Raw genomic sequence first — 19,435 nt, forward strand, 5'->3', positions numbered from 1 at the left:
AAGTGACATGTTATGATGTCAAATTTTCAGCTTCATTGATATGTTGTTATGATGTCACTAGAAATTTTCAGCTCCATTATAATCTTACGGGACTACCATCGGATATACTATCCTCATTGACTGAAACGTTGCTATGACTGTATTATCTCTTACAGCTTCTGTGGGTCAGGATTTCAAGAGTGGTTCATTCAGCTGGGTGATTCTGGCTTTGAGTTTCTCATAAGTTATAACCAGATGGTGGCTGAGGCTGAGTCCGAAAGGTCTGTGCACTTAATGTGCGTGAACTCTAGGCTGGAAAGACTTAAGCCAGGGCTGGGTCTTCCCTGGCACATCTCTTTTCTCTCTCTCTCCTTCTCTCTCTCTCTCTCTCTCTCTCTCTCTCTCTCTCTCTCTCTCTCTCTCTGATCCAGCATGTGGTCTCACCAGCATGGGTGCTTCAGATCATCTCCTTTTCTCATACGGCAGTTGAAGGTTGCAGTGGAAGTGAGGTGGGGGGGAGGAGAGAGGGAGGGAGGGAGAGAGAGAGAGAGAGAGAGAGAGAGAGAGAGAGAGAGAGAGAGAGACCCTCCCCATTCCCTCTTCTAAGCTAGCCTGAAGCTATGCAGCGTCACTTCTGCCACAGTTCTGTTTGTCCAGAAGTCTCAAAGTTCTGCTCAAGTTCCAGGAAAATTGGTGTAGACCCTACATCTTGATAACAAATGTGTCAAAAAAAAAAAAAAGAAAAAAAAAAAAAAGAAAGAAATGACAGACATGTTTGGAGACCAACACACTTCCCACATCCACATCTGGACACTGTCCTTGCCCCCATCCAGGATCACCCCTCCTGCTGACGGTTCAGAACCCATCCCAGGACTCCCTTGAGGCCAGAGCTGAAGGTCATAAAGGTCTAGGGGAGCCTGGGTGGGGACAGTGAGGACTAGCCTTGGGATAGGCAGCCTGTCCTCCGGGTCAGTGTAACCCGTTCCCATGTCTAACCATGTGTGTTCAGGCCCCAGCTTTGTGTTTCTCATCATCGCATGGTCTGCAGGCATGCAGGCCCAGAAAGTCAAGTAGATTACTCAAACTCACACAGCCCAGCTTTGTGGAGTTGGGGGCTGGAGCTGTTTCACCTCAAAACCTACATGCTCCCTGGCCTTTTCTGGCAGTATGTGTGTCTGGGAGGCGGGCAGACGCAGGCAGCACAGCTCAGTGGAAGGGGAGAGCCCATTCCTCCTCTGTAGCCCCTGTGTCACTTATACTCAGATACCATGAAAATAGGGGCCACAGAAATGCTGTGAAGGACAGGCAGTTGGGGGAGAGGGGTGCTTTTGGCCCCATCATTCTATTTTTTCAGCCACAAAATAAAATCCTCTCTTTATGAAGAGAGCACACCAACAAGGAGTGTCTTGGGGATCCCAGGGTTCCATCTGTAGGCACAAAATTTGGGGTACTGAGCTGTTAGCTTCTGCTGGTGGACTGAAATTTCAGAGTGAAGATGGGAGAGATGCGCTTCAACTAATTACGGTAATAGCTGCCGTGATTGAGTACGTAATAAGTGCCAGATAAGTGCTGCGTATACATCATCTCATTTAACCCTCATCAAAGCTCCTGAGGTCAAGATTGTCAGCCTCATTTGTAAATGGAGAAACCGTACCTCCGAGATGAAGTGCACTGCCTTTTGATCAGTCAGTCAGTGGCAGGACAGGGATTCAAGCTCAGGACTGCCTGCCTCTGAAGCTCGGCTCCCAAACACCGACTCTGTGCCTGGGATAGCCCCACAGCAGAGCCCGCATCCCCCATTACATCCTCAGCATTTCAGCAATGCACTCTGTGCTTTTACATAATAAATATTCATTGAAAATATTGGTGCTACAGATGCTGGCACAAGCTGCTGAGATACCATGCTGTGTCCTGGTAATTAAACCCGTAGTTGCATTGTCATATTCACAGTTGTCGAGGTCCCCAAACATCCATCTGAATTCAGTTGGGAGGTGAGAAGAACACGTGTGACGCTTTGGAGTGTGTACAGATTTCTATTTGTCTGCAGATTTCTAATCCCTGCATGGATAACCCTTCTTTATTTTCCTGGGCAATTCTTGCAATTTTTTTTTTCTAAACCAACCCTCAAATTAGCCAGAGAAGTCTAAATACTGTTTTTCTCCATCACAAGCTAGTTCAGAAACAACTCTGATGCTGTTTTAAGTACTGGAAAACTCAAGGAGAAAGGGAGGAGGTACCTGGCTGAGGTTACTCAAGGACTCACTTGATTTTTAATTCAGTATTATGTCTGGTATCAGGAGAGTAATCTCTTCTCAAATTTGATTTTTTTTAAAGTGCTGGAATCTGAAAATTCCTTCTCTGTTCCTTTTCTGCAACTGTGTAAAGGAGACATAATTGCAGGGTGGCATCTTTAGGAGGTGAGAAGGAAAACCAAGAAGAGATGAACGTTTGGATGGGGAGTCACCATTGGAAACAATGGCTCTTAGTATAAAGTGTTGAGAAAGAAAGCAAAGACAATTCACAGATACCTTGTTGAAACTCCAAGGGCCAAAATCCTGAAAAGTTAGGGTTAGAGAAGGCATAATGTGTAGGGATCAGTTATTAAGCATCCGTTATTGAGAATTGTAGCCTATTATTCATGGTTCCTTTTTTGGCATTCAGTCTTGTTGGATTATTTTAGTGAACACAGAATGTTCATACAGTTGGTCACAGGCTCATTCCTGACTTCAGTTTTTCCTAACTGTGGTTTTCCATGATCCATGCTGCCCCTCCACCCTGACTTTCGTATCACCACCACCACTTCAGCTCTTCTGTGGCTAGTTCTTCTCTTTGGGGCTATATTCAGGAGCTTAAGCCTATAAGTTGACACGGAAGTAATCCATGCAAATGTCTTTACCTAACATGTGAGATGAGCCAGATACCTCTGCTGTGTGCCAAGCACATATTCTACCAACTATGTTGAGTATTGAGTTAAATGAAATATGGCCTTTGCCCTCATGGAGTTTGCAGACTAGTTGGAAAATAGACAATTTTTGTCTTGTTTGTTGATTTCTATCTACATACCAAAGTTAGGCAAGTTGTTTTGATTTCAAGTGACAGAAAATTCAACTCAAACTGTTTTAAATCAAAATAGAAGAGCGATGGGATAGAATGGGTCACACACTCTCAAAATACAGAGGTATCTGGCTTCAGGCATGAGTGGGTCTGGACATTCGTAGGAGAGCATCATCTGCTCACTGTTCTTGTGGTGGCGAGATGCTTCTGGCTACCCTGAACAGCTTAGCAATCCCAGTAGATAAACAGTTATTGGGGTTTTGAGTACTTAGGCATTTCTGAAACAATTGCTGTTGTCAGAGAGACTGAAGATACTTACCAGCCTGGCCTGGATCAGATGCCCGTGCCTAGAGCTGGGAAGAGGGGTCAGCCCCATTTGTATGACATGATCTGAGAGTTGGGGGAGGAGAAACTTCCAACAGAAAAATTTGTTACCTAAAGAAGGGACCACAGAAGGCAGGCAGTTAAACATAACAGAGTTCTTCTATGCATATAATGAATGGTTTATTCCATACAATATCCTTAAGGTTAGCTGGGCATGCTCAAGGGATATTGTTAATCATCAGAATTGCCTCCTTCTGGACAAGCAATGTCCCTTCAGTCCAAGCCAGTCTGGATTAAATAGACAATAATTGTAACCCACAAAAATCTGACCTGAATTTGCTCTCCATTGCAGTGACCTGGACAGAAATAATATCACCAGGATCACCAAGATGGACTTCGCTGGGCTCAAGAACCTCCGAGTCTTGTAAGTAGTTAATAGCTCTCTGGTGCATTTTCATTTTTAGCTCTTCAGCCTCACACACAAAAAATAAATGTTCCATTGCCCCTGACATCACACTCCCAAGCCCTGGACAACAGGAATTCACATTCTGCAGCAGAAAGCCCCTCATTAGTGTACTCGCATGCTCACAGGTATCGCATTCCGTGTCTGGATGCTGCTGGCAGAGCTAGATTGATGGAAGAACTTAGTTCCAGTGATAGGGAAAGCGGAAGGCTATGAACAAATAAATCAACATGCCCAGCTTCTAGGATGACGGCGATGTCAGATTGACTAACCATGCTTCCCTTCCATAGAGATTATGATTTCTTCTCCAGCCTGTGCATTAAAAGAGCAATCAGGACAAAAGTTATTTGTCTTGTAGCTTAATGGAGAGGAGGGGAGGAGAGCATCAGAAAGGGTCAGAGCCCTTGTTGAACACCCACAGCTGTGCAGACAGGTAGCAAAATTCGAGATGGGCATTGATGGACTAGGGGAGCAGGGAATATCAGGTTTCATTGCTGAATATTGAAAACTTTCATCCATCCTTAAGTCTGTGAGTGATAAGAAACTTCCCAAGTGCTTATCCGTTGAAAAGTCGAAGACATTCAGAGACGTACAGGAACAAGCAATTTAGATCTTCTTTTTCTTCTTTACTTGGTGGTTAATTTTGACCCAGAAAGCATGGCTCCAGACAAGAAGTACAGTCTGGGCCATTTGGCCACTGCCTTGGCATTTGTATGCCATGGAATCTGGGCTGGCAAATTGTTACTAGAAGTAACAGCTAAAGTCTTGATATCTGAAGCTACCTCCTTTTTACCAGTAACCCTATATAATAAACAGAATGAATTTTGTACTTGGGACAGAAAGTACCAGGTTCTGGTCCTGATTCAGAATTAGCTACCCATGAAACCTTGGGCAAATTACTTTTCCTCCATGGGCCTCAATTCTCTCATCTGCAATACAGGGAATATGTAGTTAGAATTATTTTCAACTCTCATAGTTACATAGTGGTGCTTCATAGTTTTAACACTTTCTGATTATTCTCACGATTACCTGTGAAGCATTAATTTTACAACATTGTTTTTCTTTTCTGATTGAGGTGTTAGTAATGATGATGATGGACATGATACTTTCATGGGCCCAGTGTGATATTTCACAGTGGTAACATACAAGGTGGGCAGTATGATGAGCCCCTATTTGTAGCCGTGGAAACAGAGGTGTGGATAGGTCAAGTAGTCCCAAGTCCACATAGCAGGTGATCGAAGGAGCTGGAATTGGAACCCAGACTCTGTGCTCTCTAACCTCCATGCGGTGCCACTGTGCATTTGTGTTACAGAACGCTGAGAAAACAAAGGCAGTGACAGTCCACCCATTTTGTAAATGTAACACTGATGATGTGGGGGCTTTTCTGAGCTGCTCTTTGTGTACTCATGTGCGGGGACGTGGGGATCTAAATGCTGGACCTCCAGCTTGCAGATGCTCTCCATGCCAACATGTTCTCCATCTTTGGTCTCAGACACTCTCCTCTCACCACCCTCAAAGGGAAGGCACACCCTGGGCCAGGTCTTTCTTTTGCTCCAGCAACCATGTGTCCATCAAGTGAATGGTAGTTCTGACAAGGTATGGGAGGATCAGAATCGAGATTGGGATAAGGGTGGGGGAATTCCATGATTCAGTTTTAGGACGATTGTTACTGAACAGGTATAGGTAGCAACTCCTGATTGTATGTCATTTTCCAGGTTAAAAAATACATGCTTGTTTACCTTCTTTCTTTATTTTTTTAAATTGATTTCCTCTGTGTCTGAGAGATTTCCTTTTATGCAAGTCAGATATTTCACCTAATGCTTCATCTTCTAACAAAGTCAAAACAACCCTTTGATTTTCTTAACATTACATCAGAAAGACTAATAAAAATTCCAATTTTTATAACTGTTCTCTGCAAGTAGAAAGTTTAAAATAATCACAAAAGATTGTTTTAATGTCCCCTGGATGGTCTGCAACATTCCTTTGACTACAGTTTATCTTTTCAGTTAATTGGTACATTCCTCTTATTTTGATAAGCAATGCCAAAAAGCCTTCCCCTCCTCCACCCGTTAGACTATTAATATACTCTGTTTCATTATCTTCCTTATCAACTCAAAGACAATCCCATTCAAGTGGCCCTTTATTACTGTGAAAGAATCTGCCTGGTGGAATAGCTGAAATGCTTTCTAACTAACACCAATAAAATATCCAGACATTTTTACCATATTTTTCCTCAATCTATTCTTTTTAGCTGAGTAACCTAGACAACTATCTTTTTTAAAGATTTTTTTCACACCTTGGCACATTCCCCATATCTGTTTCTTATTTACAATTTCTAGAGAAACTAGAAAAGATTCAGCAGTCTTGAATAATTTGCCACCCATTTCTATGTCAAGCTGTTAATATGGGCAAAAGCAGATAAAACAGAGATTAAGGAACTTCAGTTTCAACCCAGAGCAATTTTCCTCAAATGAAGAGCATTTAAGGAGAAGATAGAAGAATTGCCCAGGACAATTTTTTTTTCTTCCATGGGTGGGAGTAGGAAAAAGTCTCTTCTGGTGGTATCAATTATGTTCCATTTCTTAGTAGTCTATTTAAGGGCTCTGCTGTGCTCAAAATGTGGGAGCCAGCTTTATCCCAAATGGGGTTAATAAAAAAGTTAAACTCAGCTCCAGCCATCATCATCACATGGGGGCAATTTCCAATCCTAATCCAGTGGTAAAACTAAAAAAAAAACCCAAAAAACAACAACAACAAAAAAAACAATGCCAAAAGAGCTGAAAATGAACACAGGCTTTATTCTTCTAATTTGGGACAGACTCCAGCCATGGACAGCCCTTCCTGGATCCTCTGTCTGAAAATGCGGGGAAGCTATCGATGGCTTTATTGCATGCTCCTGGGTTGCATCTCAGCCCAGAAATCTGGATGGGAGGGTCTTAGTTCACTCACTCATTGATTCATTTATTCATCAAATATTGATGATTTATTGAGCCTCTGAGTGCCAGGTTCTAGGCTGGACTCTGAGGGATCTAGGAAGCAGACCTTGAAGGGAAGTAGATACCTGGTCAGTGAGGGTCCCAGCAGGAAAGAAGGCAAATGAGGAGAGCGAAGTAAAGAGTTGTTTACAGAGATATGGGCAAAGTTAAGAGAAACCTAGAGGAGATAATGCAGTTCCTTGAGGAGTCAAAACAGAGCCACTACTGTCCCCTGGGCCTTGAGGAGCATAGGTAGTAGTTATCAGAGCCTGGCAAAAGTCGGGACTACCTCACAGAAGTTTTGGTCTTAGGTAGAGGATGCAGTCAGCCTGAAGTGGTTTGGCAGGAATGGAGAATAAATCCCCCAACCACACTCTTCTTCCACCCTCTGATCTCCTTCTGGTGACTCTCACTGGCCGAACCTGACAGAAATCCAGAAGTCAAAAAGCTGTTTGACGGTCTGGATGGCTAGGTGTGGTGGCTCATGCCTGTAATCCCAGCACTTTGGGAGTCCGAGGTGGGTGGATTGCTTGAGCCCAAGAATTCAAGACCACCCTGAGCAACATTGTAAAACCCCATCTCTTAAAAAAAAAAAAAATAACTGGGTGTGGTGGCATGTGCCTATAGTCCCAGCAACTTGCACCACTGCATTCCAGCATGGGTGACATAGTGAGACCCTGTCTTGCAGGGAGGGGTGATGTTTCTTGATGAAGCCAATAAAAGCTTTCCAGGGCCTGCACAAGGTGGAAACAGTGTATCTTATACAGATATCCTTGCATCTCTTCTCTTTTCCTCTCTGAAAGGAGCTTGTAGTGTTAGAGCACACAACTGAGATTCATTATAGAAGGGGTGAGTTAGGCTCCTTCAGAGACCCAGAGGGAATGTGGTACTCATAAACCCTAGAGTTGGTCCTTGTTATTCATCAAGGAAATAATGACTGCAAACTCTGTGACTGATTTGATTGGTGGATGGATAGTAAAAACTTAGTTCAGCAAAACCCCAGTCGCTAGTGTTGCCCTGCGACCCTATTTAGCATGATGCGCTAGTGTGAGACTATTATTCTAAGGCCCTCCTCATATATGGTGGAATGGAAAAGGAAGACAAGAGAAGGGAAAAACATTTCTTAAGCCTCGAATTGTATTGCAGAACCTGGGCTAGATGATTTATTTATTCCATTTTTGTTCTCATAAGAACTTTTGCAATGTTTTATTTTCTCTATTTTACGAATAAGGAAACTAAGTCTCAGAGACGTTGACCAGTTAACCCACTCTTATACCATCAGCTAATGTGCAAGCAAAATAGAGCTTCTAAACAATCTGGTATGCTCACTAGACTGGGAGTTAGAGGACCCACCCTACCTGGCTGTGGGAATTGGCATAAATAATTTCTCCTTGGGCAAGTCTTTCAGCCTCTCTCTTCAATCATTTGTGTAGCTGTTAAGTGAGGAGCTTATGAGGCTGAGAAGTGCAGGAGGTTGTGAAACACCTAATAGGGAGAGACTGTCATGGAGCACTCAGTTTCATATGAAGATGCAGCCTTCCCAGGGTTGCTTTTCCTCTCCATCTGCTGTTTGTTTAGGTGCTTGCAGACACCTCTCCTCCTGTGTAATCCAGAGGAATCCATGGTCCTTCCTTAAACTCCACCTTCTAAAAAAACATTCTCCAATCACAACTGCATCCCTTCTAAGTTCTATTCAGCTACCATGTGTAATACGTGTTGTTTCCAAGCCTAAGGTTAGCCCCCTATGAAAGCTACATAGCTTCATACCTTCATTGCTTCTCTTCTCTTTGCTGTTTAGCTCATCCATTTAAGCCTTGCATTTTTTTTTAAGTTAGGGAAACAAATGTTTCATTATATGCTCAATTCTTTGGATATACTGCATGCATGAACCAAACTCACTTATATAGAGTGTTACAGATTTGTAATCACCTGCTTGGAAGACTGAGGGGCGTGAGTGAAGCATGTGGCTAGAGGGAGGGAGCCTGATCTTTTATGACCATCATCATGAGGTTGGGATTAGCTGGGCCCAGTGAGAGGAGTTCCTGGGACCAGACTGGCTTTATTATCAACAGCCAGTTGTCTCACGATAGCCTCACCCTTTCTACTAGGGTGAGCAGGGAAGGCCCTTTTCAATGAAGTATTTTTGAATCCTTGGAGGAGGGAGCTCCCAGGGAAGAGATGCTGAATCTATGTGTGGTTTTTATAAGGAGCAGCTTTTACCTCTTTCTTTTCTGCGCAACATCCTGCAGTGCTTGGGGGGACATTTGCTGAGAACATTCTTAAAATAGAGACATGGAAACCAATCTGTCAGGTAGAAGTGTGCAGGCGGCGAAACCCTGGTTACCGTGACACCAGGCTGGGGTATGAATTATCTTGTCCCATCTGACTGATCCCAGTTGAAAGGACCCAGACGGTCATGGGAGGGGCAAAGTGACCATGCCTGCATGGCATGTAGCCTAGTATGAGGGTCCCTGTGGCCAGCTTTGTCCTTAATCATTGCTGTCTCTGTGGCTGTAGGCATCTGGAAGACAACCAGGTCAGCGTCATCGAGAGAGGCGCCTTCCAGGACCTGAAGCAGCTGGAGCGACTGTAAGTACACCACAACCTCCTTTATTAAAGTGTTTATTTAATTTTAGTGTTTAGTGTTGCTTTATTTATAAATTGGCCTTATGACCTTGTTAAAAAAAATCTACAGTGTTGTAATAAAATGTTTGCTATTATACTTAAAGCACATCAGATGCATGTTAAAGAAACACTGAGATCCACTTACATTCCTTTTCTGTAAAAGTTCCTAGAATCAGCTTCCAGGGTTTGTTTCCCTTCTCCTCAGGCTTGAGCTCTGTGTTGGTACCTGTATAAGGGGCTGGTTTTTACCCAAGTGTAAGCCTTCCCTTCTACGGAGGAGGGAAGCCTGCAGTTATCCCTGTCATGAGATCCGGCGTCAGATACTCCCTACTCCTCTGCACAGGCAGAAGCTCCCTCCTGAGGCCCTCTCCTCCCTGAGTGTTCTCTGCCCCACTCCTGTGGGAGAGGAAGGACTGGTGAGTGGGCACAGCTTTCAGTGCGCTTGTATCTCCTGTGAGTGAGCATCAGCCTGTGTCAAGAAGCCCCCACGTTTCCACGAGAGAATGCATTGCCAGTGGTTTAAAAATAGACTACTGTTCTGACTCGATGAGAGGGAGAGGGGGAAAGGGGTGAGAATGGAAGATGGTTGGAGCCTCCATTCGTTTTGTTGATGAATACTTTTGCAGAAAACTCTTGGATTACTTTGATGAGGGGGCCTGCTCAGATGGTTAAGTAGGCGACTTCACCTTTCCTCTGTTAATCACCTCTGGCAGCTCATAACATCTGGATATTTGCTTTCTACCCTCTGAGCAGGGATTGTCCCCAAGAGCCCTTAGTCATGCTGGTGGGTGGCTCTCTTCAAGGCTCCCTCTGAATCTTGGTTGCCCTGACATTTCAGCCTCCTTCTGCAGTTGGGGGGGTGAAGCTGCAACAGTTCATGGCTCTGCCAGCTTCCCTTGAAGAACTGTGTTCTGTTTACCTGTCCAATTGCCAAATCTCATTTACAGAGGTAGGCTTGGGTAAGGCGGCATGCTTACCCCTGACTAGTTAGCTTTGAGATGTGCGATGTTTTTTCCCCTTAAGTCAATTTATCTGAAGCTACATAAGAACAGGAAAGGTCCCTGTTGCATGTCGATTAGTATGACTGAGAAAAATGCTTTCCTTCCTCTCTGTTGTGTGAATTGTCTCATTTATTGTTCTCCTTTTGGGTCAAATCCCAGCATATGGTCTGCTGGTGTTGGTTTGAAAATATGACATTTATTTCTTGCAAGGGAAAATAGTTATAAAAAGAATGAATGTTGTCTCTGTTTACACGTTTATTTTTAAGTTTCTTAAAACTCAAGTTCTTCTCCTTATTTAGACCAAAGTATTTGTTGAACCTGGTTCCTTTATATGAAATAGTCAACATTTCAGCAGAAAGATCAATACTTGGTCCTTGGTGAAAAGGCCACCCCTTGCTTAGTCTTCTGATTAGAAAGGTGAAAAAAATTCTCCATTCATTAATTTCCTGGTTGTTGGGAAGGAACTGAATACCTTGGACATAGCAGGAACTATGCCAGTGTTTTACATGCCATTTGTATTTTTTATTGAAACAAAATTCCTATGAGATATAATTACCATCATTTTGCAGATTAAGAAACAGAGACCCAGAGAGACTGAGTCAACGAATGGTCAGGAGGGGAGCCAAGATTCAAAGCCCTTCTGTCTGACATGAAAGATGATGTTTTTTCATACTCCTGTGCAGCAGATATTAGATGAAGTACGATTTTTAGCAAGGGCCCTGAAAGTAACCTCTTACATAAACATTTAACTCCAGGGAATATTGGTGACATATTTTGGCAAAGCCTCTTTGGTTTGGTGAACCAGGCTGAACTGCCCATGCATGTCTGGGGAACTTAATGGATTACAATTGCAGAGGAAACCTGGTTATTTCTCCATGTTGCTGTATCAGGTGGGTCATGCTAGCTGCTATGCTAGATAAACCCTCAAATCTCTGTGACTGAACACAGTGGAAGTTTACTTCTTATTCATGTAAAACCCAAATATGGACATTCCTGATAAGGCCTCTTTCCTTCAAGTGGAGACTCGGGGACAAAGTCTTCCAATCCTCGACTTTACCCTCTTTAAATCCTGGCTTCCAAAGTACCAGTGTTTGTCTAAATCAAGCCAGTAGTAAAGAAAACTGCATGAAAAAATTCACATGGGAAGTTTTCAAATCTCAAGGAGTACATGTTGCGTCCACTCTCACATACGTTGGGCTGGAACTCAAGTCACGTGGCCACAGGAAACTACAGAGGCGGGAGGAAAGGTAGTTGAGCTATGTGCCCAGGAAGTAGAAGAAACAGGCTTAGTGAACAGGTAGCCAATCTCTGACTTCCACTGCAAGTGATCTGAAGAAATACTTAATCAGGATGAAGGTTGGAAATACAGGTAGCTGGGTTCATACACACAGTTGAATAGTCATTCTCATAATACCTTTCAGTGTTAGCAAGAAGGGATATGTGTGACATTAATCCTGATTGGCATTAATCTGGTTTTTGTTATCCATTCTGTTTTCATACATACTGAAGAATGTAGAATGGAAAAACATAATATATTTGCTATTAACAACTCAAGATGATGGTGGATTGTGACATCTCTAGCTCTTACTCCTGGCTCACCATATCTGTGTCTCTGTATTTGTAATAGATTAATCTTAATGATCATATTCTAAAATAGAGCCTGAAAATAATAGGGGTTATGATACTTCATTTCTGGAGGGTTTATCTTCACTCTGAGTAGTCATTATTGGTTTGTCCTCTTGGGTCTTCCTGGGAAAGGAAAGGGAAGGCTGTCATCTGGGTCTCAATTCAGAATTCTCTCTTCCTCCATGAAAGGACCTTATGCTTCTGGCTGAGTTAGGTGCCCCTTCTCTCATAATGCAGGTGGCTTCCTATCACAGCACTTATGATACCACATTTTAATTCCCTGTTTTCTGGATTGTTTCTTCTCAAAACCATGAATACATTGAGATCAGGATTCTGTTCCATTTAGCTCCTGATTCTACAGCCTTGAGCAAGATAGTAAGAGCTTGAAGAATATTTATCAAAAACATTTGGGTTGTTCTGTATCACTGGTTCTAAGCTGAGCCTAATTTTGCCTTCCAGAGGACACTTGGTAATGTTTTGATACATTTTTCATTGTCACAGCTGGGGGATGCTACCTAGGGGATAGGTACAGGAGTATCTCTACACATCTTTAAATGCACAGGATGGTCCTACAAGAAAAAATTATTCAGCCCAAAATGTCACTAGGGCCAAAGTTGAGAAAATCTGCTCCTTAATTGTCATACGTCAGATAACATGTTGGATACTTTATATAGACCATCTCATGTAATCTATGCAAGAATATTATGAGGTTAGAATTACAAAATATGATGTGATAAAATATACAATTCAAAGCATCACCTATGAAGTACTGTTGCTTAATATGTTTACCTAAACCTAATTTAGCTAGATCTCAATTCTGGTTTCCAGAAAGTGGATGAGATAGAGGAAAATGTTAAATAAAATGAAAAGAAAACAGACACATTTCGTAGGTGGGATATTCTTTGAGATAGCTGCCCTGGTCTTTTCAAAAAGTCAATGTCAAGAAAAAGATGGGAGTTGACTTTTAAGTTCAAAAAACCTTAGAATAGAAACAGTACCACAAAATTGGAAGGGTCAGTGGAATTAAAATGTTCTAAGATTCTTGAATTATTCAGGAAGTAATAATAGTGCTAATATTTATTTTCTTATTAAGTCAAGGATGTATGTTGAAATCTAACATAGTCTCTAAAAAGAAAAGCCAAAGATAGTCTGAAGGAAAAGAAGCACTACATGATCAAAAATATGTAGTTAGTTAAAATGAAGGATGAAAGGAAAGGGAACATAGAACAAATAGAAAACAAATAATAAGATGATACATTTAAACACAGATATATTACTTTATGAGTAAATGCACTAATTCTATTAAAAGACATTGATTGTCATGGTGCATTTAAAAAATAATACCAAACATATACTTTTTACTAAAGAGTAAGAAACATAAGGATAAAGAAAACTTGAAGGAAAAAAAAAAAAAAAGAAAATGATAGCATGAAAACACCAAAATGTTAATGTAGCTCTATTAATACTAAATAATAGACTTTAAAGAAAAAAATTAGATATAAAGAAGGAATTTTGTAATGGTAAAATAGGAAATATACCAGGAAGAAATACCAAATCTATATTCGTATGTGTCTAAAAACATAGCCTGAAAATATGGAAAGCAAATAGAACTAAAGAGATAAATAGACAAATTCATAATCATAGCTAAGATACATTTTTGATAATTAATAGAACAAGGAGATACAATTCTTACTAAAAATATAGAATATTACATAATTGTAAACTTGACATAATTGATACATAGAGAACACTCTAAATAGAATAGACATTTTTTTCAAGGGCATATGAAGGTTTTATTATATACTGGTCTAGAAAGGAGGTCAACAAATATCAAAGGATTGATATCATATGGAGCATGTTTTGTGACATCATGAATAATCGAAAAGTTAAGAAAAGTAGAAAAATCCAAAATATTTGAAACTTAAATAATATACGTCTAAGTACTTCAAGTCAAAGAACATATCACAGTGGAAATTAGAATATATTTTTCTGAATGTTAATAAACATATAATGTATCACAATGTGTGGACTTCAGCCAAAGCCATGCTCAGAGGAAAATGTATAGCCTTTAAGTTACATTAGTCAATTTATGGTATATATTATGTATAGTATATATCTTAAAAGAAGATATAACTTGATTAAAATATCCTTCTTATGAAGTTAGGGCAAGAACAACAAAACAGAAGGAAATTATTAAGAGTAGAAGTATATGAAATATAAATGAATATGCAATAGAAAAATTGTGAAAAGCCAAATGAATTCTTGAAGCAATTAAAATTATAGACACTGACAAGACATATCAAAAAAAACAAAAGACTAAATTACCAATATGTAGAATAAAAAGGAGGATATAGCTATGGATATTACAAACATTAAAGTGATAATAAGAGCAGACTTTGAACAAGTTTATCTCAATGATTTTAAAGAGTAAACTAAATTGAAAATAGAAGCAGGAAGGGATAGAAAATCTGTCATATCTATTAGGGAAATTAAATATTTAATTAAAACATTCTATCAAAATCCAGGCTCAGATGGCTTCAGCAATAAATTCTAACAAAGTTTTAAGGAATAAAGTATAGCAACTTATTATAAACTGATTGTATAAAAAGAATATTTGTTTATCTGGCCAGCATAACCTTGAGAGCAAAACCCAATAAGGACATTTCAAGAAAAAAAGACAAACCAATGTGTTTCATGAATATTTTTACAAAATTTGTAAAAAAAAAAAATACTAGCAAATGAATTCAGTGATACATGAAAAGGATAATATACTCCAACCAAATTTGGCTTATTCAAAGAAAGCAAGGTTGGAAATTAATAGTGGAAATTTCACTGCTCAAATGTGCTGAACAACTGGGATAGCAAAACTAAAGACATGTACATTTGTAGTAAGATTGGTTGGAAAGTAATTCACTAAATCCCCAATAGACGGCTTCAAGATGGTTGTGGTATCTCATCTTTGTGGGAGAAAGCAGAGGGAAGGCAACTACAGTTCTTAGGACCCTGAGAAGAGGGCCTCCCTTAAATTACCAGTCTCTACTCACTGGAAAATGCAGTGGTCAATCTTAGAAAAGCTGCCAAATATAGAAAGGAGTTCTATTGGATCCAATTCGTGGTAAATACAAAGGAACTGTGATGTCATAATGACTGATAATACTTGGCACATTCTGGGGCCTATAAACTCTTCAAACAAAAATGAGACTTTTCCCCAGGAGAGGTCTAACACTGGTAAGGAACTTCTGGGGATAGTTGATCAGAAAAGGAACAATAGTAAAAATAAAAATAGAACTCCTTGATAAGTATGTTAGAATTCAACAGAAGAGTCAAATTTTGGAAAATACAAGGCCATGTTTTTCATTGCTTTGCAAAAACAAACAAGAATGAGCTCTGGAGTCTTAAAGCAAAAAACAAAAAACAAAAAACTGTTATTTCACCCCTCCCTTCTAAAACTACAGGGAAATTTATTTCACTTAAAAAAAAAAAGCAGTTAAAGGGATTCTGATTAAAGCTCATGTAAAGGTTTTTAATAAGAAAAGTAAAGTATGAGAAGCATTATAACTTTCTTAGAAACAATGAAAACATGTAAAATGAGATACCCCCCAAACAGATACTGTAATAGAATAGTTCAAAACTGGCTAGAAGAATTTAAGAACATATAAATTATAAGGACAGACACAGTCAATGCCTCTGAAACTCCTAGAGGTTGGATGCAGACATGTGACTGCATCTGGAATTCTATGGAATAGGGGTAGAGGCAACATGCTCTTCATGACCCTCCATACTTGTTCTCTTTCCCTGTGCTGGCTAAATTGAAGCACTCTAAGAAGAATATAGAGGTTCGACATAAAAGGATCCTGGGCCCTTGCTGACCTGCATTTGGCCGTGACATGAACAACAAATATAATTTTATTGTTTCAAAAATAACAATGTAATTAATCAAATTAACAGAATAAATGAGAAAAATTTCTTTCCTCAGATACTGAAGAAAGTAATAAAATTTATGACTAATTTTTTTTTTTTTTTTTTTTTTTTTTTTTTTTTTTTTTTTTTTTTTGAGATGGAATCTCCCTCTGTCACCAGGCTGGAGTGTAGTGCTGTGATCTCGGCTCAGTGCAAACTCTGCTTCCTGGATTCAAGGGATTCTCCTGCCTCAGCCTCCCAAGTAGCTGGGACTATAGGCATGTGCCACCACACCCAGCTAATTTTTGTATTTTTAATAGAGACGGAGTGTCACCATGTTGGCCAGGATGGTCTCGATCTCCTGACCTTGTGATCCACCCACCTCACCTCCCAAAGTGCTGGGATTACAGGATTGAGCCACCATGCCTGGCCCACTAATTTGTGATTTAAAAGTATTTTAGTATTAAGAATAAAAAGGAAGTTTTTTTTTTTTTTACCGGAAAAACCTATACAAACATCATAGTTAATGGTGAAATACTGAAAATGTTTCTGCTAACAGAACTAGACTCCTGCCATCATAGCTTCTATTCAATACTGTATTGAAAATTCTGGTTGTGGCAATAATTTGAAAAATAGGAAAGATAAGAAGGGAGAGAAAAGGGAGAGAAAGGGAGAGAGAGATGAGCCAAGAAACCACAAAACCAAGGAACCAAGGAAAAAGAATGGATATAAAGATTGCAGTAACATAAATTTAAATGTCATTAACTGTGGACAACAGGATTGAATACAAGAAAAATACAAAATAATCGACACAAACTATCAGAATTCTTTATTTTTAAGATCCGTAGTACATGTGCAGTATGTGCAGGTTTGTTACATAGGTGTAAATTTGTGCCATGGTGGCAAATTAGATTGTAGATTGTGTTGATAGGTGTACAAAGGATGCATGTATCAACCCATCACCTAAGTATTAAGCCCAGAATGCATTAGCTATTCTTCCTATCAGAATTCTATTTTTTTTTTTTTTTTTTTGAGACGGAGTTTCGCTCTTGTTACCCAGGCTGGAGTGCAATGGCACGATCTCGGCTCACCGCAACCTCCACCTCCTGGGTTCAGGCAATTCTCCTGCCTCAGCCTCCTGAGTAGCTGGGATTACAGGCACGCGCCACCATGCCCAGCAAATTTTTTGTATTTTTAGTAGAGACGGGGTTTCACCATGTTGACCAGGATGGTCTCGATCTCTTGACCTCGTGATCCACCCGCGTCAGCCTCCCAAAGTGCTGGGATTACAGGCTTGAGCCACCGCGCCCGGCCTCAGAATTCTTAAGTAGATTTCTAAGATTCTGGACACAAGGTCAAGACACCAAAAAAAAAAAAAAATTCTATATACCGGCAACAAACAATTGGGAATTTAAAAAATATCTGGTTTACAATAGCACCAAAAAATACTAATGCCTAGAAATAAGTCTAATGAAAGATGCACAGACCTCAGCACAGAAAAAGATGGACATTACTGAAAGAAATTAAAGGTGAGTCAAATATATGGAGTGCTGCATGATCATGTATTGGAAAACTCGACATGGCAAATACGGCAATTCTCTCCAAAGTGATGGATGGATTCGGTGTAGTCCTGATCAAGATGCCAGAAGGAAGTTGTTGTGGAAATTAAGACGATGCCAAAATATATATGGGAATGCAAATGACCAAGAAAAGCAAAGACAGTCTAGAAGACCCAGATATAGAAGGACACTTGATTTGTAACAAAGGTAGCTCTGTGAGGCCACCTGGAATGGATAGTCTGTCTAATAAATTGTGCTAGAATAATTGGGGTAACCATATGGAAAACTTGTTATGTTGATCCTTACTCATGCCATTCATAAATCAATTACAAGTGGATTGTAGATTTAAATGTGAAAGATAAAATAAAGACACTTTTTAGAAAAATAAGAGTATTTTTTGTCTGGGCATAGTGGTTCATGCCTGTAATCCCAGCACTTTGGGAGTCCGATCACCTGAGGTCAGGAGTTTGAGACCAGCCTGACCAACATGGTGAAACCCTGTCTCTACTAAATACAAAATTTAGATGGGTGTGGTGGCATGCGTCTGTAATCCCAGCTACTCATGAGGCTGAGGCAGGAGAATCACTTGAACCCAGGAAGCGGACATTGCAGTAAGCTGAGATCACACCACTGTACTCCAGTCTGGGCCACAGAGCAAGGCTCTGTCTCAAAAAAAAAAAATAAAATAAATAACAGAATATTTTCATGGCCTTGAGGTAGTTGATATTTCATAAGCAAGGCACAGAAGACACTAAAGAAAAAAAGATAACTTGGACTACATTAAAATAAATAACTTTTATTCACCAAAATATATTATCGAGTGAAAAAACACGTCCCAGAGTGGGTGAAGATATTGGCAGTGTGTATAACTGACAAAGGACTTATTTTAGAATTGAGAACTCCTACAAATCAATAAGAAAAACACAAATGACTCAGTAGAAAAATGGGTGAGAGTTTTGGACACTTCACAGAAGAAGATAGAGAAATGTCCAATTAACATATGAAAAGTTTCTTAGTGTGTCATTAGTATTCAGGGAAATACAGAACAAAACCATGATGACATATACTACATACCCATTAGAATGGCTAAAACTTAACATAGCAAGTGTTGGTGATGAGGTGAAACAACTGCGTTTATCATATGCTGTTACAGGAATAATTGATAGTTACTCTCAAATACAGGCAGTAACAACCAGAGCTGAACATACATGTACCTTCCACTCCTGGGTACATACCCCACGAAAAGACATACAGAGGAATGTTCTTATCAGCACTATTTGTCATAGCCCCAGACTGGAAACCAGCCAAATACTCATTGACATTAGAATAAATCAGTAGATTCTGGTGTATTCACATAGTGGAATTGACTGGTAGAAAATGAAAACAATGCACAAAAAAGCTGCTTTATGTAATCACGTGGTAAATCTCAGAAATATAGTCAATGACAAAGCCAGACATAAAGAATAGATATTACCTGATTCCATTTGTATCAACTTCAAAAGCAGGCAAAATGAAGCTGTGGTGTTAAAAGCGGAGGTGGTGGTTAGCAATGGAGAGGGGTGCTAAGGGGTTTCTGGGGTGCATCATCAGCTGTTTCTTGACCTGAGTAGAGGTTTCATGGATCCGCTCAGTGGGTAAACATGGTTCAAGCTGTACAAATTTGATTTTTCTGTATGTGTTATACTTCAGAAACTCATTTATTTTAAAAAGAGACTCGAGACAGATATAACCAAATTTCATGCATGGCTCTGAATGGAAGCTGTGAGAAAACCCATACAGATGTGGGGCATGACAAACTGCACAGAGACAGTGGCCTCAACTGGGAAGCGATTTTTTTTTCCTAATCAATGTTATGATGAAGGGACATTGGAGGAAATGACATTATTTGAGGATCTGCTGTACTTTAAAATGGTTGGTTAAATAAAACAA

The 19,435-nt window shown here is 40.1% G+C and overlaps 1 protein-coding gene across 2 annotated transcripts in view; it reads left to right on the plus strand.

The window, feature by feature from the left end:
- The window catches only part of SLIT3 (slit guidance ligand 3), a 627,330-nt gene that overhangs the window by 45,716 nt on the left and 562,179 nt on the right, over window positions 1–19,435 (plus strand). For both annotated transcript variants that reach the window (XM_003936171.4, XM_010346663.3), the window contains exons 2-3: window positions 3,710–3,781; window positions 9,313–9,384. In XM_003936171.4, coding sequence (XP_003936220.2) covers window positions 3,710–3,781; window positions 9,313–9,384 — 144 coding nt within the window. The remainder of the gene's footprint in view (window positions 1–3,709; window positions 3,782–9,312; window positions 9,385–19,435) is intronic.

Source organism: Saimiri boliviensis, chromosome 20 (assembly GCF_048565385.1).
Source record: "Saimiri boliviensis isolate mSaiBol1 chromosome 20, mSaiBol1.pri, whole genome shotgun sequence".
NCBI classification, from domain to species: domain Eukaryota; kingdom Metazoa; phylum Chordata; class Mammalia; order Primates; family Cebidae; genus Saimiri; species Saimiri boliviensis.